Below are 22,967 nucleotides of genomic sequence, written 5' to 3' on the forward strand. Positions count from 1 at the left end.
AATGCACACCAAAACGGCCAGGCGAAAATGGCGATAGCATATGGTTGACCAGGCAATTCCACACAAATGGCGTTATTGCATTATCCCGCGTAAAAGTAATTTTCAATAATAGGACTATTAAGTGAGTCAGTATTTATAATACATTGAAAACGGCACTTTGTTGTTGTTCACCCCACCTCCAAAAAAAAATGACAACAACAACACAGGAAAGCCAGCTGACATTTGAACGGACCATTTTTGAACCGCAAAGACACAATACGCTATAATACAGACACGTTCATAGACGACATATCGTGTCTTCTAATGTCAACTAACGCTGGTGTCCATGGCGGACGGGAAAATGCAAACCGGATGAAAACCAGGAAAAAAATAAATGGGCGAAGAAAAAACCCGTAACAAATTTTTCTGTATCTTGGCCGCGTACCGGATATTGTCACGATGGCGATAAGCGAAAGAAACACATCGCCCGTCTGCTGTGTGGACTGGTTTTCAAAACAGGGCCGTCCTTTTGCCATGAAAAGGTTTCTTTCTTGTTACTACGAAAACGTTATATTACACAACAATGAGAGCAGCTTATACATCGTTCACCAATCTACATAGCCTCTTTCGAAATGAAAGGTGAAATTTGTTCATGTGGTTCATTGCAAAATGGCAGTACAATGTATTTAACAATATCAGATAAGCTGATGGGAGGGGGAGGGATGGAAGCTACTGTTATTCCGGAAGAGTAATGGAGTCCTATCGTTTTACCCTCTGTGACAGGTTGTTAGCGAACCCTGCTAGCAATCAGTTCACCTTTTATAGGCGATAGTTAAGGGCTTCTTCTTTTTATAGTTAGAAAGGAAGGGACCATCATCGTTGTTTAAAAGACATATGGCGACGGAGAGAAACAGGTTTCTAACAATATGCGTACAGCCTCCACTGTCGTAACAGTCACCTATTTATAGTTGGGAAATTTCAGGTGTGCATTTGGAGACTGTACGCTGTTATGGAACACCTGAGTGAGCTAGGTCTCCACTATTGTTCGCTTATAGGCCAAAAAAAAAAAAAGGTTTTACAAGACATGAAAAGAAGAAGAAAAAAAAAATCTATACCTGAAAAGAGTGAAAGAACCTTTTATTCTTGTGTCCCCTCTTCTTTTTCTTACAATCGTTCACTGAGAAGAGGCAACGGGTCGTGAAGGAGTATACCACTCTTTAAGTATTATTAGAAAGAAAAGAGGAGGCGCAGGGTTAAAAAATAATTTTATTTCATTCGGAAGCCACTTACGGGTAGACTTATGCTTCATGTTGTATGTATATACACACCACTGCAAGAAAATAAAAGCATAATGTGCAAGAAAGAGAGCGAAGAGTTGAACATCTTTCCCCTCCGTCGTAATAGAAAATAGTAGACAAGGGCAAAAGGTGAGTCGGCCAAGCTTTAAATTGTGGAACACCAACTATCCTCGTCTATTCACCACAGGATCTTCTTCTAATTCTTTTTATTATTTATTATTATTATCTATTTTTTTTTTTCGCTATAAAATATTGTTCTAATGACTGTGAAACTCCAAATAATTCGTCGGTTGTCTCGCTTCGTTTCCCGCGTTTCTGGGTTCGTCTTTTTTTAGAAAACGTCAAAATGTACAAAAGCAACTGAAATTTTTTTTTATTTCTCCTTGTTTTTTGTTTGTTATTTATTATTGTTTGTTGCTGGTGTATATATCGGGCTTGATTTTTCGGCGTACACGGTAAATAGAATAGATGGGAATATTTTTTTTTTCCTATTAACGATGTCTCATTTTTAACGCCACCGTGAGAGACACATTCATTTCTCTCTCTCTCTCTCGTTACCTCGAAAACTAACAAGCGAAAGTGTAATTTGCACAATTTTTCTTTCTTGTATTTTTATTTTAGATTGTTTGTCTATGTCACTTAACAATTTGAAAAATTCTCTCAGCGGGAAACCCGATAACAAACGGACAAAAGTGTGTCGTGTGTGAGGTGTTTTACTCCAATCAAGTCGTAGTTTATTATCAGAATGTGACCAACACAAACTTAACGAGTCGAAATTGCAACAATCAAAAACAATAGACGAAAAAAAAAATAAAATAAAATAGACAAATGAACATAAGAGTCGTTAAGAATGTTATCCACTTCGACTGGCTATTTTGACTTGACTTGGTGCTCGTGTAAATTCAAATAGATTTCGATTATATCCTAAATAATCAACATTCAATCAAGAAAAAGGTACAACGATATTTTATTTTTTTAATGGGATGTATATAGAAAAATCGGTAGAAAGGAGCCGTGTATGTGAATTGGGGTTTGGAACAACCTTGCTTTTTAATTTCATTATTATCGCGGGAAATACTAGAAATAGGAAAAAAAGGGCATGCAAATTTTTTTTTTCTCTTGTTTTTGGGCTTTATTTGGTTTGTGTGTGTATGTCTTTTCGGTATCTGTTGGCCCACATCACAATTTTTGGACGTAGTTTCCAGGTAAAAGTCCTTGCTTGCCCCTCAGTCGACCCTGCCACCATCCCGATGGATCTGCATTCAAAATTGGATAGCAATCATACATTATTTACGTGTAACTATGATAACTAAACAATGACAAAACTACAGGCTATTGATTCAGGATTGGCAGAATGAGCAAATCAAATTATTTTACCTTCTGATATGATTTCGATGATATCACCAACGTTCATACTTAATTCGTCCGTGTCTTGAGCCTGGTAGACGTACAAGGCCTGAAGCGATCGAATGGAAATTTGTCAATTTTCATTTTTCAAAGTATATGTTGCTATTTTTTTTTATAGACCATCTACGTTTTGATGCACGTCATAAACGATGATTGCACAGTATTAAAAAAAGAAATGATGCTATACGGTAAATGTACAATATAATTTGCAGCGCACACATATACTGGGTTTATAGATTATTATCTATTTTACATAAATGTATAGATCGTACCCGAGCTTTGGCTAGTGCTGGAGGTTTCGGTTCAATTCGAGGCTTGGCCGGTGCTCGAGGTGCGGGTTGCATCTGCTGTTGCTTCTGCTCTTGCGATTTGCGTAGGCTTGCCCTTTTCACCCTTCAAATTGGACACACCACAAAATGTTTAAAACAATAAAAAAAAATGCCAAAGCGCACGGAACGAAAAAGTAAGGTAAGGCTTGCTTCGCATTTTATTATGGAACACACAAAAAAAAAAATCGACCTCCTACAATGCGTTAACAGCTATTGTCCGTTATTGTTTCCGTCTTAATGGGAACGTTACAGTCTAGCTCGGGTGCAGGGTCATTCGATTGTTCTTGCGCTTCCAGCGGTTCCAGCCAAAAAATAGTAACGGTCGTCTTACGATTTATCCACTAGAGCAAGCACATTTTTAGGTGCTGCCTTCTTCAAAATAAACCAGGTAAGCGAAGATGGTGCTCGCCCCGTCAAGTGTGCATAATCAATTAGACACATAGCGACTGGTTGCAACAGTCTTTTCTCTAGGTTAAGGTTATCCAGCGGTATATGGAATTTAAGACGATTTTTTTTTTAAAGGAAAGAAAATAAAAAAAAGGATTTTTTTTTTTAAAGGATTGCTACGTCAGATTCTGTTAAATATGTAAAAAAAAAAAAAGGCTGGAACGCTGGTGAACAAATCACGACTTGGAATGACATTCAGAGCACCTTGTACGGCGATCCAGTGAGGGGAAAATCAAACAGTCATCTCACAATTCTCATTCTTTTGCGTTGCATTTTCTTCTGAAACGCGATACGAATTCCGAAAAAAGGACTTCCAATGCCGAGAAATTTCCTTAATTGGATGTTGACTAGACATAAAAAAAACGTTTCCCCATTACCAACGACAAATAGATGCAAAATAGTTGAGATCATTTAACGACGGCGGGCAAAGGTATAATATTCCGCAGCACGAATATAATAAAAACGATCGCCGCGATCGACTGATGGAGAGTAATGATAACGACACAAAAATAATAACGTCAAGACTTCCCGCTGATTTTTGTTTGAACCTATTGCTACAGTTCTGTATACCTCTCCTTTCTTTTTTTTTTGAAATACTCCCGTTCCCGCTTCTGCCTTTCGTGAAACAGACGGAAATGTACAAAAGGAGGAATAAATGAAGCATGAACGATGCTTAGCATAGCAATTACATTCTCGTGCAACCAAACAGAAAACTTGAACGGTTGAACTCGGCACACTGTTCCAAGTCATCCGACCATATTTTTCTTTTTGCTTTCCATTTATCCGCATGGATAGGTACGCGTTGCTTTATGTAGCGCAAAACAAACGATGTTTGCTTGTGTTCATTTCATAGGCAAACACTCTAAATGGGGAGAAGAGCGAAACGTTTAACGACCGCAAATCGGAAAAATTGCATTTGGCAACAAAGTCCAACAATTTTTTGACGACTGGCAGACGCGGAAGAATTTTTTTTTTCTTTCTTCCATGATGGGCGCGCATCTTATTATTACATAAATCCTTTTGTGTACGTCTGAGCTTTCGTCGCTATGTATATATTCAAATATGGGCATCGGGTATTGTTTTCATTTTTTTTTTCTCTTCCCGAAAAGGTTCCTTCACGCTGCTACGTGCTGCGTTTGCATCGTGAGTTAACGGGATACCCAGGGCAGCTCTCACATCGAGTTCCGTGAGAGGCGCTTTTTGATGTATATATGGTCGGTGGGTTCAAGCTCAACTTTTTTCTTTACGATATATTTACAATCTTCTTTTCTCCGTTCGTTTTTTTTTTTTTTCTCCGCTGAGAAATATTCCGGTGACCGGCATTGTAAATGTTTTTTTTTTTAAATAAACCCCCACACGAAAAGAAAGGAAGAATCAGTTACCCGCTGACACCCGGGTCCGGTGTTCGCATAAAATCTTGTTGCCGTTGCGGTTCGGTGTAGCCTCCGCCGCTGGCTTGTGACGTCACCGTGGATGATGCACCGCTGTTGCGTGGATGCCCTGTCTGCGGATGCTGTTGTCTTTGTTGTTGACCTGAATCGTCACACAAGAAGAAAGAAAAAAAAAAAAATTGAGAAAAATTAGAGCTAAAGATGTTTTACAGTTATGTGTACGCTTGAGCATTTTTCGAGAACAATTTGTTATTACAAGTTGGGTCTTTTCAAGTTTTTCCAGCTGATTATATTGTTGTCTGCGTGTATAGTCACCTACACTCAGCTAGTTAGCAGATCATAAAAAAACAAATGTACTTTGGCGAGAAATAAAAATGAAAAAAAGATGGGCTACGATTATTAGAGCGAGGTAGTAGACAGTCATCCAATCTAATCTTGTAAAGAAAAATTGGGATCCCGTTAGGAAGCTCTGTGTCATCGTACAAAAATCACGACTTTTTTTTTTTTTTCGTTGTTAGGGTGGTTGTCACGTATTTTATATGCATTTTTTTCTTTTTCCCGTTGAATTGTGCATGTCATGAGTTTCAAATCAAGTTATTCAATAACTCATCTAGCTTCCACTTTTTTTTCGTTGTTCTACCTGTTAAAACCACACGGCCGCTATAAACCTACTTTCCACACAGGCCAATAAGAAATAGGCTACGCTGAAATCAAGAAATAAATCAACCAGTGTGTCCACCCCTTAGCAATGAGGATTGAGAAATAAATATTTAAAACAAAACAAAGAAAAATAACTAGAATGAGGTCGATGCTAAGTTTTCCATGTTTTTTTTTGGGTTACGTCATCCTTTTTATTTAAAAAATGCAAAAAAAGAAAATGCGTTGGCTGGGAAAATAAAAATATCCGGACCTGAATTGATTATCTCGTTTCCCACAGCCATCATCTTCTGTCCCCCCCCACTCTCCACTCCGGTATCCAGTCCATAACTCGCCCCTCAAACTGCTCGAATGACAAGTCGTATCCCTTTTGGACTTTGATGGCGATCTCAAAGATTCCATTTCTTACATAGTTTCGGTTTGTGACTCGACTTTCAACCGGTGTGGAGGGGGGTCATCGTCTTGGTTTGAATTTCGATTCTTTAAGGACATAAAAGCTAAGCGGTGTGGTCTATTTATAAATGGTCGCCATCATTTGTGGCGTGACATCCTTACTTTTAAATACTTCTCTTTACTACGCGCCCTAACGGACGACAATGATTAGGGAGAAACTCAAAACCTCAATTCTTAAAATGGAGCTAGGTGACCCCAAGTGTCAAATGACTCGAATGTCCAAATAAACGACCACACGGGGATGACCTCATGACTGCGTGATACGTCAAACTCTCCTTTAAAAAATCAAATAAAAACACAGGATGAAGTGAAATCATACGAGAAATTTTAGACGCATATTAAAGCCACCCAAACGAAAAAAGAGAATTACCTCTTGCAAGGAAATGGGTGTGGACCACCCTTCGTCTAAAAACTTGCATGACTTCATCAGCGCTTCTGTTTCAGTAATAAATTGTAAACCCCCAAAAAAACAGATTGGATTTTAAACTGTTGAAACATGTATACACCCCAAAGAGGAAATATTATCATTCAACGCCTCCTTTCTGTATGTAAAATGACACTTTTTTAAGATAAGATTCGTTTTAGATATTATTTTGGGATTTGCATCTTTGCCAATTTTTCGATCCTCCCTCAAAAGGGAAAAAAGCAAAATTTTTCTTTTATTTCTTTTTTTAAAATTTGATGCAATTTCTTGTCCGCCATTTAATTGCAAAATCAAGTTTTCTTTCCCGCTCGCGGCGCACCTTGCCGCGTTGGCTATGCGCGTTTGGGCATCAATTTGGGCCGTGGCGCTTCTTATTTCTAATAGCTACCGCAATTGCTAGTCGACGAATAATCACATGAAAATTGTGAATATTACAAGAGAAGGGGGGGGGGGATAACATACGTATACGTAAGTGATTACTGAGAGAGAAAAAGAAATAAAAATTTCGGGCGATGCCGCCAATTTACCGATGCTACGCGGGGCGTGTTGAAAAGCTCACGTTAGACGCCCTAGACAGAGAAACAGCACAAAAAAAAGGGTAGGTGTACATCAAGGGAAGAAACGGCCAGCTGTGATGGATTGGCCCGTCAAAAGCAACGGGCCCTAGTTCTTGTTTTTCTTTCTAATTTTCCGGTCATCCATCTCCCGCTCAACACGAAATAATAAGACCCACTAGTCTCTGGTTTGCCTCCGCTTGTTCTTCAATCGATTGGCCGCTATATACAGCCGGGCAATTGAAAAACGGGAGACGACGGTTAGACAGAGACAGAAAAAACAAAACAAAACAATCGTGCATTGTACTTTGTACGTTGACCGGTTGCGAACAATGACACAAGGGCGGAATAAATTAAAATCCTTCTGAATTGAAATCAATGATTTCAGACATTCTTGTTGAGTCATTGTTTACACACTCTTTGGCCACGCAATTGCTTTCTGCGATGGATTCTCTTTCACGAAATTCATTTAATTGTTTGAAAATGTTTCTGTTGCTCCGTACTGGTTTGTAATCATCCCTTTGAAAAATCAATCACAAAATGGGGACACAATAACAATGTGACAATTGTGTGCAGATAGCCTGGCAGCAAGCTGCAACAGTTTCACGATTTGTTATTTTGAATTGGCTGAGTGTGTGACACAATCTGTAAATCGGCTTATTCCAACCTCCAGTCCTTTTTCTTGAGAATTTTGACAAGATCATCAGACTGCAGCTTTTCTTTCTCATTTTTATTTTGTCCATGGCATCCTCCAGGTGTGTGAGATCAACAATGTCTGTCTCCGATATTCGCGGAATGCGTTTTCTTCCCTCTTCGCCCCTATACACCACGGACTTTGGATCATAATCACCAATCGATTGTGTAAAAATCCGCCTATTCGTAATCCAGTCGGGCTTCTTCCCACCAAACAAATAACCACACAGGTCGTCTACCCTCCCTTTTTCAACACACACTTCCCTTCTTTTCCCCTAGTGATACATCCACCCGGAGCTAATGGTTCCGTCTGTGGTATGCGGCCAATCTGATGGGCGTCTTCGATCCATACGTATACGCGGATCGGATGCACTTTTCTCTCGGATGACTCCATTCCGCAGTACACACACCGGAATCCAACCAACCGATATCTTTTATTGTTATCCAAATCCGTGTGAGCGTCGTTTCCACCATATCAAACTAGCCCTATCTAATCATCTTTTCCTGCCTTCTTTTTTTTTTTTTTAAATCATGCATCATCATCAGTACCGTCTTGGTCGCCGACGGATCCTCCCCCCTCCTTTACTTGACGGGCGGCTATTGTATAATCCAGCACCCTCTTCTCCGTTTGTTGTGTACATCTTCCTGTATACGTAAGTATCAAAAAGGAAAAAAAAAAAAGCCTTGGGCCCTAACTTGGAATGCGGTGGAGTTCTATCCGACTTGAATATTTTGTGAAGACCAAAGCGAACGGTCGTCCGCGCGGCCTTGGTCATCTTATACGCAATTTTAAACCAAATAATCCAATAACAAAGGCAGCAGCAGCTGACGACGATTAATGCAGCAGCTGTGTGACGACCGTGTGGCTTCTGTTTCCTTGTTTCTGATTGGCAGAGAGAGGCGGATTGATTGATATCCGTAACGATGCGGATGAGAACTAGGCAAGATTGAGGATATGTTTCGCTACACGAAATCACAGCCTTCTTGTCAACCGATAAACCGCCAATGTGATGATTGAGAAGCAAACGACAAATTTTAATGGGAAACTGAAATCGTTGGTAAGTTCTGCAACTGAAAGATTTTCAGATGGCCATGGGCAGTAAGATGCAAATGAATGATTTTCTTTAAGAAGTTAGTTAATTAAAAAACGGATGGCCCTGTCCACGCTTGGTTGGTGATTCCGATTGCACCATATTAGATTTCATCAGCTGGGAATGTGCAATTATGTATTGGTTAGTCGATACTCAAGAATTCGATATGACTCATTTCCCGGATATATCGAATAGGAATTTTGTTTAAAGAAGGGATTTAATGCAGCTAGCACAGCTGAGATCTCAAACCATTTGGCTTCATTATTCGTTATTCTACTATTGCTATTCGGAAAATGCAACGACTTCTGCTGTGCTGATTTCTGCAATCATATCGTCCTCAATAAAGAGAACTCCTATCTCAAGTTGCGTGCCAATATACAAGTCGGCCTTAGTTACTTTTGCTGAGGTATTTACGTTGCACGCCGGTGGGGATTTTCGCTTCTCATTTTGAAAGGGATTATTATTTTTGTTTCTTTTTATTTCCCCGTAAAAATGGCCACATATTGCGATCGGTTATCGACGTGATATACGACAGCTAATATAACCAAGGGACGATTGGAAAGCTCATTACCATCTGATTTCTCACGAACTGATTGAAAATTCCCATTCCTTTAAACCGCATTAGCATGACGTTCTTCTCTCGACCTCCACCTCATTTGCATATTTTTTTCTTGTTTCTAGATTGTTAGCAAATGGACAGTTCGATCGAGTCCTTGTCCTTGATCGTTGTGATCCTTTTGGCTCAATTTATGGATGAGAGTAAATTGAAAAAGAATTCTTACCTGGAGTGATAGTTGGTAATCGAAATGCTCCTGGATTGGGAAGCCGGAATCCTCCTTGACTGTTAGGAACAGATGGGCGTACGACCGGCTGATTTGCCGGAGGAGGATGAGACGGTGGTGGTGGAGCGCGGGAAACACGATTGAAGGAAGGGTTCTTTTTAAGACCGCCAGGTGGCTCCACGTAGCAGTTAACGTTTCTTACAGTTGGATTGGAATTTCCTTTTGCAACATTTGGAGCGGGATTCGAAGGTGCAGGTGGTGCGTTTCTCGTGGGTCTGATTTGACTGACTGAATTTGGCGCCCTTCCTTGTGCATGAATCCTGTTTGATGGCGGATTTTGAGGTATATGATTGTTGTTATTGATTCCCTTTGTCTTCGAATTCACGACTGTGACCACGCGACGAGCAGCCTCCAGTGTCTCGTTGTCTGGTTCCAATCGAAGAGATGGTCCTGTAAGATATATGAATAATGAAATGAAGTTTAACTTCATAGTTGTCTTTGCTAATGATAGTCTTACTCATTGTGTTTGGTAATCCAGGTCCAATTGAGACGAGCAAGGTTTTTCCAGACACCTTCAAGATTGGTTCTTCACCATTTCCTGCAATTACTTTCACCATCCTGAATCCACCTCCAGACCATCCTTCTTTCTTTATGGAAACCTCCATGCTAGAGTGATCATCAAAATGCTGGTCATCTCAAGGTAGGAAAAAACAAAACTATTGGCTATTTTACTTGTCGGTGAAGTTCATGGTGAGAGCTCTGTTGTAGTTCTCTTTTAGTTTTCGATTAAGAGTAGACAACAGCTCTGTCTTGAAGATGGATCTGATGAGTGTATCATACTCATTGTTCACTTGCAAAACCAGGAAATCGTCCTGCACGAGTTAGGAAAAGGGAATATTATTGCAGCAGACGAACTTGTGACGCAGCATATCTTTACACACCTGCTTTGTACTTGTAGAAATTTGTCTGATTGTATCGATTGGTATCCTTCGTTTGATCACTTCGATAATCTGCCCTTTCTTTGGTCCTTTTTTCACCTTTTCACGACCGATGAGGAAAAGAGTTTTCCCAGTCAAAATGAGATCACGTTTGGTAGTCTGCATGGTAACACGAAATGGACATAAAAGTTCAAGGGACCACGTTCAGGCATTTTGTTTTTCAAAGATAAAAACCAAGTACCTGAAATCGTCGGTCGTATTTTATTATAGTTTCGGCGAATTCAATTTTTTCGCGTTTGCCGACCAGTGAACGAAGGGCCGGCTGATTATCTAATCCAATGTAGTCGCCAGCAAAACCACGGTTGAGTGAAAACCTGCGTCTCTCCTTTTTTCCGAACACGATTTCTACCCACATTGAAACCGATATTTAACATAATGATATATGCCAATAGGGAGGGTCAGTGATTATACCGGCCGCTTGTTCGCGTTGCTTCTGGCGCTGTCGACGTGCAAAATAACGGCAAAACGCTTTTTGAATGACTCGCGCGTAATGATCGTATCGGCGTTCCCTCATTTCTTCCAGCAGGAACAGCTGTTTGTTTTTTGTTTTGTTTGGTTGATATAAATCATGTTGTCTTTACTTTTGAAATTCACATTGCTAACAACTATTATCGAGTTTTGACGGAACGTTAAACATAAAAGCGTCATACCGACTCAGGCGTTTTGATGAAGACTTTGCTTTTGCCCAGCTGATATTCGGCTGGGTCCATGTTGACGGCCTCCATGACTATTTTGATTCCAGCACGTGGGTCTCCTCTCCACGCTGGCCATGTCTGTTTGCTGATGATGGCGTACCTATTTTTTGTTTTCGTTAAAAAAAGAAAGGGTGGGATTGAGTTCACTTGGGTCTTCCTGCTTCTCCGCTTGTTTTCAATTCATCTTTCAAGATAAATTGGAAACTAACGGGACATACAATATTTTGAACATTCATCATTCATTTCGTACGCCCTTTTTTTGGTCGTTGTTTTGCTTTTGTTAACCCAAAGCGGTTTTGCCCGTACAATTTGAATAGCGTAAGATCGTGAGACGAAATTCTCGGGTCAGTAGGTCTATAGAGCAAAAAGCACTCGATGACGAGTCTATTTTTTTCGTTTGACGTTACCTTTTGAGGAATTTTTCAAACGGTCGTCTGTAAGCGAATCCGGCGCGCCTGACACGAATGTTTTCCTTCAGGCCGAGATATTCCACTTGATGTTTGACTCTCGCCTCCTCCCAGTCGTGCGGCCTTTTGGTCTCGTTTGGTTTAATGCACCTTTGCAGTTGTTTTTTTGTTTTTGTTTCACCAATGGGAAATGTATAAGAAAATGTTAGTTTTTATGGTTCTTGGTCTGTGGCTGGGAAAACGAAATAACAATGACCTTGGTCGTCCTACCGAATATAATGAGGTGTGCACTTCATGAGTGCCTCAACCAGCTGATTAGCTTGCGATTTGATCTTGGAGCCTGCAGTTGTGGGACGCGTTTTCGAGTTGGCCGAAAGCACCTCAGGAAACAGACCACGGACGAACGAACTGCAGTTCCATCCGAGTTCGAACCACAGGAAAGGAAGAAAGAAAAAAAATAGACAATCATTTTTGTGAGAAAAGCTATTAGTTTCAATTTTATCTGAAGTGTTGGTAGCCTCTCTTCCCTCACAAAAAAAAAAGGTAAATAAATAATCAACATTAGATTTGCTTGGTTGGTTTCGTCGTTCAACTCGGCCACGGTATGGCGAATAAACACACAGAACTGGAAAAGCGATTTTTTTTTGGGGGATTAGAAAAGGCGAACCCTCCTGGGCGGTAGTCTCATCATATCGAAGGCGAACGGTAAATAAGCGTATCGGTTCTGGTTATTTGCGCTCATCATTCGATTCGTTTGTGCTGAACCGCTTCCGTGATTTCGAAAGCGAATACACGTTGAAAAGACGACGAGGAAGTTGAGAAAATGTCTTTTGAATTTACGTACTTCTTTGAATTCTGCATCAGTTCGATGAGGTCGTTGAAAAAGATGTCACGGTTGCGATCGCAGAAACCTTCGACTTCGTAACTGACTTTTCCGGCGTAGTGATGGATCGTGAAGCCGGACTTCCATGACTCGAAATGCTGGTGGCTTCCCACACCGGAGCATAATTTCTGTGAGGATGTAAAAAATTAAAGAATTTTCATTTATTTTGTTACGTTTACGTCATAGAATTTCGGTTGTCGACGTTCGATCAAACGGCTACCTGTGCAATAATCATGAAAAAAGAAAAAGAAGGTTGTAAAATTGGAATTTCTTGGTCCCTCACTCTTCCCTTCTGGCTGTAAATCAATCTCTGCATTGTTGATTTGCCTGGCTCCCTTTTTCCTACGTGTCTTGTTTATTTTATTTTTAAAATTTTTTATTCTAGTGAAATAGTTTCTTGTTGCCTGCTGGTTTACGTTAAGCCATATTCTTTTTTTGACGTCTTTAGACATTTTAAAAATTGTCAGACAGTTTGCCCTTCGGGTATAACATATTAGAGGTTGTGTGCTTCGTAGTCGAGAACGTTCTAGAATTGCGCAACACAAGCACCCGGGGTCTTTAACACTTTAATGATGGCCAAACAAAGACGTGGTTAGAAGAGAGAGAAAAAAAAAAAAAAAACCCTGTGCTGAAATGGGGTCGTTTTTCATGATGACGGCTGACGTTTTCATAGGTTTATCTTTTCTGTAACTCACCTGTTTGAGGTCGTTGTCTGCACCTTCACTGACGGCGTGAAGCGTGGCGCAAACGTCGTCCAGGATGGCCAACACGCCGGGAGGTCGACGGCCTTCGATCAGCTCACAGACGATTTGATTGTTGAAGTAGTCAATTGGCGTCCACTTGATGCCTTCTTGTACGTATTCTTCCTATTATGTTGCATCGCAACCGAGAAAAAGAAAAAACATAACAATAAGATCGTCATCATCAGCAGGCGCCAGGCATTTTTGGGGCGTCGTCTCAAAAATGACCTTGTCTCGTCCTAATCAAGACCCCAATTCTTTTTTTCCACGACCATCTCTCTTGTTGATTATGCATTCAGTTTTACTGAGACTTAACATAATTATTTTTTTTTGTTGAATCATTTTTTAAAATTATTTCTTGTTTTGAAATCATCGAGGAAAATAACATTTACATTGGGAAAAGCCTTTGTACTTCACTAACGAATCTGCCGAAATCGATAACTTTGGCGGGTGGGATCGTACTCTTTTTAGTCGCTAATTTGAACGTGCCATTCCTTTGCCTGATACGAAATCTATTCACGACAAAAAGACGACGATTTTATGCCGCAAGAGACGAAATTAGGGCTGTTGCGAGGCTTGCTTAAACTAACTGTAAAGTCGGGAAGGGAACAACGAAAAGAATAGGAAGGAATTGATGAAAAAGGCCATTTGCTTTAATATACGCGGGACAACCTTTGATTGCCGAGCTCTCATTTAGAAGAATTCTGGAAAGGTATTTTAAAGTAAGGTCAAAAGAAGGACATGGCCTTTTTTTTTTTCGTTCTTTTTCTTTTGAACATTTTGCGCAACATGAGATACTTATATCCTTTGAGGATGTGAGGAGGACGTTCGTAATTTCGTGCTCTGTAAGGTCGTCAACAGCAATTGCTGCTGCGGTGTGAACGCCTTCATCAAAAGAAGCACGACGTGCATGGGAAGACGTTGCGAGATGGTGTGGGTTCCCACACAGAAACATACACGTAATGGATCAACTTAAAGAGCGAGATGAAAAAAACCGTTAGATTTACTTCGCCTCTTTTTTTTTTTTTCATCTTCTTCTACGAAAATTACTGGCGCCGGTGATTTGATCATTTTCGCCATAAGGGATCTCGCTACGAATGACTTGTAAATAATAAAAGGCTTGGAATTTTCTTTTTCTTTCTATTTTTGGAATAATTAATTCTTTTTTTTTCTTCCTCTGCGTGAGCTGTGCGTACGAAATTTATCGTCTGCGACAGCGTTCCTGACGCAATTCGAAGCAAGATGTTGTAGACCAAGTTGACTTCCTCGAAAATAGCACGACCTGATGACATGCGTGTAGGCCCGTGAAAACCACAAAGATTCAAAGAAACGGGCACGTAGGTTCGACCTGCGTGTCCGTATTTTTTTTAACAGCTTGGAGGCCTTGTTAGTTCGATTTTTTATTTCGCTGCGTTGATTTCAACTATTTTCACAGCGGTTGTACTTTTATATTAATTTTAAAATTCCCGTTTGATTTTTCCAGCTAATCTTGCGTAACGAAATGAGTTAAGATGATTGGCTATTACCGAGAAAGTCTTGCCAGTTAAAAATTTCCTTGTCATCATTTTTTCTATTTTCAATTTTTGCTGTATGAAATTTTTGTTTGTGATACCTGGAATTGGTGGACTCTATAAAAAAAAAAGTTGGCCAACGGTTGGTGGGTCACGTCATTTTTATTGACCCGCACGTAACACATCGATTGCAAAGGGGGAAAAAAGGGGGGGGGGAGCGGGAAGCCTTCATATGAAGAGGAGGGGAAGGGTTGTGATGGAAATCGGGACTTTTGGATACCTGGCGGAAACCACACGGACGGGGTGGGGTGGTGGGAGAGGACGGGAGCTGAGAGGGGTTGGCTGGATTTGCGTCGGTTGCACGGCAACAACACCAAACGGCGGAGGAGGGAAGAGCACCACCAACCTCCCCCGGCTGGGCCACCAACCCGTTGGCTCTTTTTTTTTTTTTTCTTCTTCATTTGAAAACTCATTCAACACGCGAGCTGCGCTTCTCTTTCTTGCCCCGTTCGCTCTTTTCTGTCTGTTGTTTCCCTTCTATATAAAAAGGTACTCTTTCGTGTGGCCTCCAGTTAGTTGAAGACTGCGGTCGCAGCCGCTTCAAATCGCTCGTCGAAAACATTTTCGAGCAACAAAACAAACAGTAACAAGTCTCTTCCGCCCTTCCAATTTTTTTTCCAAACATCCAATTTCACGCTGCCCCTTAACAATTGTACAACTACGTTTATCCACAAAATCAAGAAGAAACGACATGGCGTCTTCTACACGGATTAACAGCTCAAGAGCGAAGACATTGATGGTCATTTGGCTGATGGTGGCCGTGGTGCCCAGTCAACAGAGACCGAGTGAAGAAGTCAGTTCTGTAAAACCCAATTCTTGGATCATCCAGTCACCCGTCAAGAGGCCTTTGCCCGGTCTGGTAGGTATTGGTCTTCCACCTGGTGGCATACTCCTCATGACCATGGAACCCAACGCTACCATGAACGAGACGCAACCTGAACAACAGCAGCAAACGACTGAATTGACGTCGACGGCCGTTCCATCCGTTCCAGCCACCGAGGTCACGAGCGAGTCTGCCTTAGTAACGGAAATTCCGTTTGTTAGTCAAAGTCCATTGACTTCGGCCGACGTGGAAGAAGTAGCCGTCACCGATACACTGTCTACTTCATCGATAGGCACGGCAGCCATCAATGAGGTGTCGAGCAGTCCCACGCTGCAACTAGAAACGGCCACGCAAGAAATCTTGTCGGAAGAAACTGAATCGCTATCAGATCAGACGCCAACGACCGAGCCAGTCACGGACGCTGCCGACGTAGTCGTAAAACTAGAGATCGACGCAGCCCCCGTCATGGAAGCATTAAAGGTTGCCAGTGAAATCAGTCAGACGACTGTAGAACCTATTGAACTGACGACAACCAAAGAAGATGAAATGACCACTGCTGGTTCTGCAGTCACGTTTTCCGAAGAAGCTTCTCTTCCGGCTGAGCCCAGTTACGACGAACCTCATTCGATTGGCGAAGATCAAGAGCAAACTGACGAAAGCGATTCGAATTTAATAACGACAACGACAGAGATGGTGCTCGGTGATGTAGTCAACGACGAAGATGTTACAATGGAAGCTGACTCAACTACGACAAGCGGAACCGAGCATTCCATTCCGCATTCTTCAGAGCCCACCACCCCGTACCATGTAATTGGAGATAGCTATTGGGATATTTATGGCCATCACGAGAAAGATTCGACGACGACATCGACGACTACGGAACCTCCTACAACACTTGGTGAGAAATTGAGCGATGAAGATGTTACGACCGAAGAAGAGCCAGTCGTAACGAGCGGTCCATCTGAATTGTTTGATTCATCCACGGAATCTGGATCGGGCGCGGGATCGGATGAAACTTCGACCGATGCCGGGTCAGGTGCAATTTTGTCAACAGAAGTTGGTGTTGAATGGTCGCTCTCCGGTGCTCAGTCGGGATTTGGTGCCAGTCCAGATGACGGTTGGGGTGCTCCACCAGACGTGGCGGCCGACCCTTCCGTCTCACTTGATTCGGAGGTCACTACAGATTCATCTCGTTCAGAGGCAGAGGGTCCAGCTGTGACTGAAGTCGCTGAAACGGAAGCTCATGAATTCCTCGTCATCACAACAGAAGTCATCCCGGAAGACCCGGGACTCGGTGATGCGGTAACAGAGATTGAGAATATTGACCTGGGCCTCGAGAGCAATACGGACAGCAGCAGCAGCAGCAGTTTGATGGCAGCGCCACCAGCTGTCACCAAGAATGTTAGAAACAGCCGTAGCCTTCTCTCGAAAGAAGAAGATGTCGAGGAAGAAGATGCGATTGAAGTCGTTGCAAAAGTTGCAGATGATTTGGAGAAATCTGGCGATGAAGAAGCTAGACAATATTCTCGTCCGTATCCAATTCGAAACGGAATGCTACCCGGAGGAAGGCCTGGCTTCCGACCATCAATCGATCGCCACGATCAAAACTTTCGACCGGAGTACGAGGCCAACAATTTCAACGTTATTTCTCGAACCTACGACTATTGCTACACGATGTGGTGCAAGTTTAAGACGACACTGTCTCGCATCGGACTTTTGTAGTACAGTTCCCAGGGATCAATAATTTTATTTTTCCCTTCTATTATTTAAACCTTTTTTTTTTTTTTTCCTCGCGTCTTTTTCTTTTTTTTCTTTCACCCTTCTTCCTCTTTATATGACGATGTGTTTCTACGGTTTATTATTTATTTTTTTTTAAGGAAAGAAAGTTTGTCCTACCTGTTCTGCTTTGAGGGTTAGTTCGATGAAGATCTGCTGCAATTTCTCGTTGACAAAGTTGATGCAAAACTGTACAACGCAATAGGCGATTACTCGGGATGCTCTTTAAATTTATCTTTCAAATTCGTTTTCACTTGCCTGTTCGAATCCGTTTTTCTCGAAAATTTCGAAGCCGTAAATATCCAAAATGCCAGTGCTGTAGCCCTGCGTCGTCGTTACCATGGCAGTGTTTACTTTCTAAAAAAAAGAAAAAAACAAAACACGCATACACACCAAGTTACTTTGTTATTCGGTTTGATTCAAGTTTCTGATTGCGTTGGCCTAGTTAGTTTTTTTCCCTCGTTCGAAATAGCACGTGACGATTACCTGAACTAGGAAGTCAAACATTCGACTGTACAATCCTTTGGCTAAAGCATCCCGACTGTAGCAGGCCTACGGTATTCATTTGTTAAACGATTAGCTTTGAATTGAATTGCTTTTTGACAGTTTAGCGTGAAAAAAGTTCACCTGTTCGACGTTGAGGGTCATGTTGACTTTTTCGCGATGGCTTTCAAATATGCGTCCGGTCAGCTTTGATTTTAACGCCACTGGATCGATTTCCAACAAGAAAGCCGGGAAATCCAAATCTAATTTGTTTTTGTTTGTTTTGTTTGTTTTTTTTCGAAAAAAGAAAGAGTTAGGCCCTTTGAAATGAGATTGGCAATATTTTGTTCTTTATTTATTTTTTTTTACATCGGTCATCATGGACGCTGGCGAAATTGCTACGGTCCTCGGCGAATGAAATGTTGCCCAGGTGTAGAATGGCAGATACTAATTGTAGTATGTTTTGTTGTTCTTGAGCGCTGAGACCTACCACCGACATGGCTGGTTTTTTTTGGTTGAATTATTCATTGAAACACAATCACCCCCACACATCGTCGAATTTTGAAAGAAAAAAAAAAACAATTAATTTATATTCTCTCTTTTCATCCTTTTCCTACTTAATTTGTTGAATTGATTTTGTATCAAACCTTTCATGGTTTCTTGAAATTCTTGAATGTCGTTAGTGCCTTCCACGGTGTAAGTGCCACTCTGGCTGAGGTAGGCGTAATTCTCCGGAGTGGCCAGACCCAATTGTTCTGCAAACATTTGAACAAAAACAAATATCTCACCATCAGTTCAATTGTTTGTTACTTGAACTTAATTATTTATTTGTTTTTAATTTTTTTTTTGGGGAGGGATTACGAGGACAATGCGAAATATACTTGAAAAAGTTTAAAACTTTTGAAAAATATATATACATATTATTATTATTATTTTTTAAGTTTGGCAAGTCATTGAGAATCAGCTGTTATCTTGTACGGCCACGGGAAACTGTCGTCCCCTATCACCGTTTCCCTGTAGTTTCAGAGAAAATTCGGGTTCAACGCCTTACCTTCCATACGGGAGTCGGCTCCAGCGCATAATTGGTAGAAAATATGGAAGCTCCTTTCTTGGCGACTGCGCATGACGACGCGGGATTTTTCCAGTAAAAAATTTGAGATCTTTCCTCCGACCGGCTGGCCTCCCGTTGAGAATTGAATTTCCACGTATTTTCCCTTGAAAAATTTTTTTTTAAAGAAAAAAGTATAAAAATCAATATATACATTTTATTTTCCTGTAAAAAGATGATTGTAATTTGGATTAAAAACTCACGAAGCGGCTGGAGTTGTTGTTGCGAACCGATTTTGCGTTGCCGAAGGCTTCCAGGAGTGGATTGGACTCGAGTATGACGTCTTTTAAATGGCGTACGCGGTCGCCACCTCCCGATACTCGAGCGATGTAATTCATTATGTATTTAGCCGCAACTGTTTTACCCGCCCCGGATTCGCCACTAATTTCGTTTCAATGCGAAAGAACGAAAGAAAATTTAGTAGGGATTTTTTTTTTGTGTGTGAAATTTGAAAAATTCATGAAATTGGGTGAATGTAATACCTGATGATGACGCATTGATTCTCAGCGTCGATTAACATGTTGCGGTACATGTTATCTGCCAAAGCGTAAATGTGTGGTTGGTTTTCATACGAAGCCTGTAGAGCATGTTAAAAAAAAAAAAAAGAAAACAAACAGGAAATCAGATAAATTGAGCTGCCGTTGTTAAGTCGTGGTGGGTGAGGTGAATGACTTAAATAAACATGATGTATGCAATAAAATATAGAAGAAGAAAAAAAAACATTTTTCTTACAGCGCCCTGATAAAGCTCAATTTCCTTATCAGTGAAGTAAGGCATGGTTTTGAATGGGTTGACTGAGACGAGGACTGGGCCGATGTACGTCTGTTTTTTTTTTGGTACAAATAGTACAAATTATTTATTACTGGAGAGTTGGCACAGTTTCATACTTTTTTTTTTCCTCGTTTTCTAAGAAAGTTGACCAACTTACAAATATTTGATCATCCAAATAGCGTTTACGTAAATTGGAGACGATTTCATCTTCTGTAACTCGCGAGAGCAACACCATGTCGTCCACGCCGGCCGTTTTGACATTGTGCGATTGCCAGTGATAAACCTGTTAAGAAAGAAGCTTTAATTTTCATGCACTTAAATCATTCAAATGTCACTCAAGGACGTAGCAATTCAGGTTAAATTCTGCTCCTTAACTAAACACGTGACCAGAATGGACATTGGGACTCGATTCTTGAATGGGTCGTGGTTGAACCGGACGATCGATCAGGAGAAAATCCCAAACAAAACGACAGGTTTTATTTAGGGGAAACCTAAATCCATTTTTTGTGTGTCGAATTTTCCTTTTTTCGTTCAAAGTAAGAAATCGTCTGCCAGACAAACGAGAAGACCCTTGTTTTCTACGTGTCGTACCTCGTCTTCTTCTGTCGGCAGGATGAGCCTGCCTTTACGAGGGATGTGGAACTTTCTCCGAGGATGATGGAACGTCGCCATCCCGGTCGTTATCGCCGAACGACCCACTTTCGCCAATCCATAGTTTTGTTCGGGTGGCGGTATTGCTGGAGCGCGTGATTTTTTGCCTCTCATCCGCGGAAGCGTGGCCGGTCTCGTCGGAGACAAAGGCATTGGCTGATGATGGACACCCCAACTTGGCCCCGATTCCAATTCACTCGCCGGTTTCGATTTGCCCGTCCTGCGTAACATCCTCTACAAACTCGTTGACCAACGCGTACTAATGTCTAACAACTACTCGGATGTCGGCAACGTTCTATACACCTGGCCTTTTTTTTGTTTTTTTGTTTGCTATTATGAAAAGGGGAAAGAAAAGGCCCTTATTGTTGTTCTATCTCTTCGGCTTTCCTACCTTGTAATTGGATTAAAATCCTGCACTGCGTCGACGCTTTAGCATTTCCCTACTTTGTGTGTGTCTGTGTGTGTGTGTGTGTCTGTGTAAGCCGAGAAGGATAGGGTATGTTCCCGTTCTAACCCTCAGTTTCTGCTGTCGCCACCCGACTTAATTGGATGACGAATAATCAATTATTCATTTTCTAATGCACATTTTTTTCGATTGACGAAGGATACGTCCCTGGTTTTATTTTGTTTCTTTTCCCCGCCGCTTTTCTTGTTTTGATTCATTTACGCCTTCACTGTTGGAAGCCATAGAAAATTTACTCTTGCTAAATTAGTTTTTGGTCGTTTTTGTTTTGTTTTTGTTTTCTTTTTTTTTTTTTTCAACTTTTGACAATCAGGAAAAATTTTTGATTCTGGCACACGATTTGTGTCTTGTGTTGATTATGCCACGTCACACGCGTCACGTTCCGATTGCGACAAGCCCACCAAGGGGGAAAACTATTTTATTTTACGGTTCTTTAATTTAATCTGCAGTTTCTTATCATATTTTCGTGGGAATTTAAAAATTGACAGATAGCAATGTCGACGAAAGTCAAAAAGTCCTCTGTAGAAAAGATAAAAGGAGAGGGGGAGTAGGAATCTTATTCTAATTTTTTGAACATAGCAAAATACAAGAATATTATCGATTTTTGGAAGATAGGCTAAAGTTGAGGACGAAAGTGTGGGAGTACACAAAGTGTTGTGTGTGTGCGATAACCCAACCATCGCGCGCGCCAACGCCCTGACGTATTTTAGTTGTTTCCGTCCGGTAGATCCACTTTCTGGTACGCACTCCCGAGGGGGGGGGGGCAGAATACGCAGAATACGCCCGACTGCCTTGCTTGCCCGTTATTAATCGACGACCCCCCCCCCCCCACAAAAAAACCGTAAATAGCCGTAACGATTGGCATCAATTCCCTTGATGAGTCATCGTATTTTATTAAATTTTTATTTTTGCTTAAATCTCATTTCGAAAACTGGACTTACCATTTTTGCGTAGGATTTTTGTGTAACTATTCCTTTGGAAGAACACCAACGGTAATGGTGAAATTATGCAACATCGACGCGATCACTCGATTGTTATCCTATATCACTGCAACAGCCGTCGTCTTGCGATTGTTGTCAACTGACTCCGTTTCGATATTATCTATTCCCCTCAATCTGACCGATTAGCAGCACCCCTTCGTATCGCTCACTTGGCCATGTGTCCTTATCTCAGTGTCTAATAATGAAACGTTTTGGTGGTAATAAGCACGGCGTCGCCCACTTGTTCACGTTAACTGTCTGGTTTGTTATTGCAGAAACGATTTCTTCAAGTCACACACGCGAAACATTTCTTTAAAAGAAAAACTTATTGTCCGTTCTTTTGCCGGTCCAAGCGCGCGAGAGTACGGTGCGAACTGTTCACAGTCTCGGTCGTCTTTCAACTGAAGAAGAATGAAAATATATAATAAAAAAACGAGCTGAAAACAAGAGAAGTAGAAAGACGGTGGAATGTATAGAGAGCGGTTGCTGGTTTTGTTGAACACACGCACTGGCACAGCGTTAAGAGAAAGAATAAGAAAAGACTGAAAGAGAGAGAGAGAGATCTGAGCAACTTTCCCTCGCGTCAACTAGGCAGCCTAGTTGTTGTGGTTGGAAAAAAAAAAAAAAAGTGTATAGGTTTTTTGATACCGGTAGATTTTCCGTTGCGTTATACATCGTTTCCCTATGTGGCGTGTTGTGGAGATAGTAGCGGGAGATACGAGAAGCTTGATACGGTTCAAAACAAATAGAAATATGAGAGAACCCGCCTTCATCCGGGATTTTATTTATTTCTTTTTTATCTCTGACTTTTTTTTCTTCTTTTATTCGTGCATGAATTTTGTTTATTCTTTTGCGGCCCTAAGGCAGAATAGTTGCAATGTTTCTCCATAGAGGGCAGTGTTTTTGGTGACTCACGACTGCCGGTTGAGTAACATACCACGCATACGCAATCAGCGCAACCAAAAAGACCCACTTTCTTTTTCGTCTTTGCGTGGCGACTTTGTCGACGCAATCGATGCATTTAACAGGTCTTTAAAAGGAAATGTTTGACGGGAAGCCATCGGTCAAAATTCTTATCAGCGCCGACTTGCCCTTGAGCGCGAATTTGTTTTT

At 41.2% G+C, this 22,967-nt stretch overlaps 3 protein-coding genes across 5 annotated transcripts in view; 2 read left to right on the forward strand and 1 right to left on the reverse strand.

The window, feature by feature from the left end:
* Positions 1 to 1,981: 1,981 nt before the first annotated feature.
* Positions 1,982 to 22,458, reverse strand: LOC116918619 (unconventional myosin-If). Of its 2 annotated transcripts, none has more exons than XM_045171418.1 (27): positions 21,816 to 22,458; positions 19,918 to 20,043; positions 19,722 to 19,811; positions 19,472 to 19,566; positions 19,193 to 19,370; positions 18,933 to 19,095; positions 18,529 to 18,636; positions 18,251 to 18,382; positions 18,026 to 18,144; positions 17,885 to 17,950; positions 17,657 to 17,755; positions 17,519 to 17,587; positions 13,184 to 13,354; positions 12,450 to 12,616; positions 11,876 to 12,013; positions 11,606 to 11,755; positions 11,154 to 11,298; positions 10,915 to 11,035; positions 10,685 to 10,848; positions 10,447 to 10,602; positions 10,238 to 10,377; positions 10,023 to 10,171; positions 9,506 to 9,955; positions 4,843 to 4,993; positions 2,957 to 3,077; positions 2,655 to 2,733; positions 1,982 to 2,533 (listed from the first exon to the last, which is right to left on the reverse strand). In XM_045171418.1, the coding sequence occupies exons 1-27, from the start codon at positions 21,816 to 21,818 to the stop codon at positions 2,457 to 2,459; spliced, it is 3,627 nt and encodes a 1,208-aa protein (XP_045027353.1). In that variant the 5' UTR covers positions 21,819 to 22,458; the 3' UTR covers positions 1,982 to 2,456. The 2 variants fall into 2 exon arrangements, with proteins under 2 accessions (XP_045027353.1, XP_045027352.1); XM_045171417.1 differs by lacking the exon at positions 21,816 to 22,458 and adding an exon at positions 20,352 to 21,557.
* LOC116918623 (neuronal acetylcholine receptor subunit alpha-10) overlaps positions 10,071 to 22,967 on the forward strand; it is a 34,819-nt gene continuing 21,922 nt past the window's right edge. For both annotated transcript variants that reach the window (XM_045171426.1, XM_032924359.2), the window contains exon 1: positions 10,071 to 10,205. The gene's annotated coding sequence lies outside the window, so the exon portion shown is untranslated. The remainder of the gene's footprint in view (positions 10,206 to 22,967) is intronic.
* On the forward strand, positions 15,296 to 18,791 carry LOC116918625 (serine-rich adhesin for platelets). The gene has a single exon (XM_032924360.2). It carries the CDS (start codon positions 15,491 to 15,493, stop codon positions 17,342 to 17,344), a length of 1,854 nt encoding a protein of 617 aa, XP_032780251.2. The 5' UTR covers positions 15,296 to 15,490; the 3' UTR covers positions 17,345 to 18,791.

This window comes from Daphnia magna, linkage group LG3 (assembly GCF_020631705.1).
Source record: "Daphnia magna isolate NIES linkage group LG3, ASM2063170v1.1, whole genome shotgun sequence".
NCBI lineage: Eukaryota > Metazoa > Arthropoda > Branchiopoda > Diplostraca > Daphniidae > Daphnia > Daphnia magna.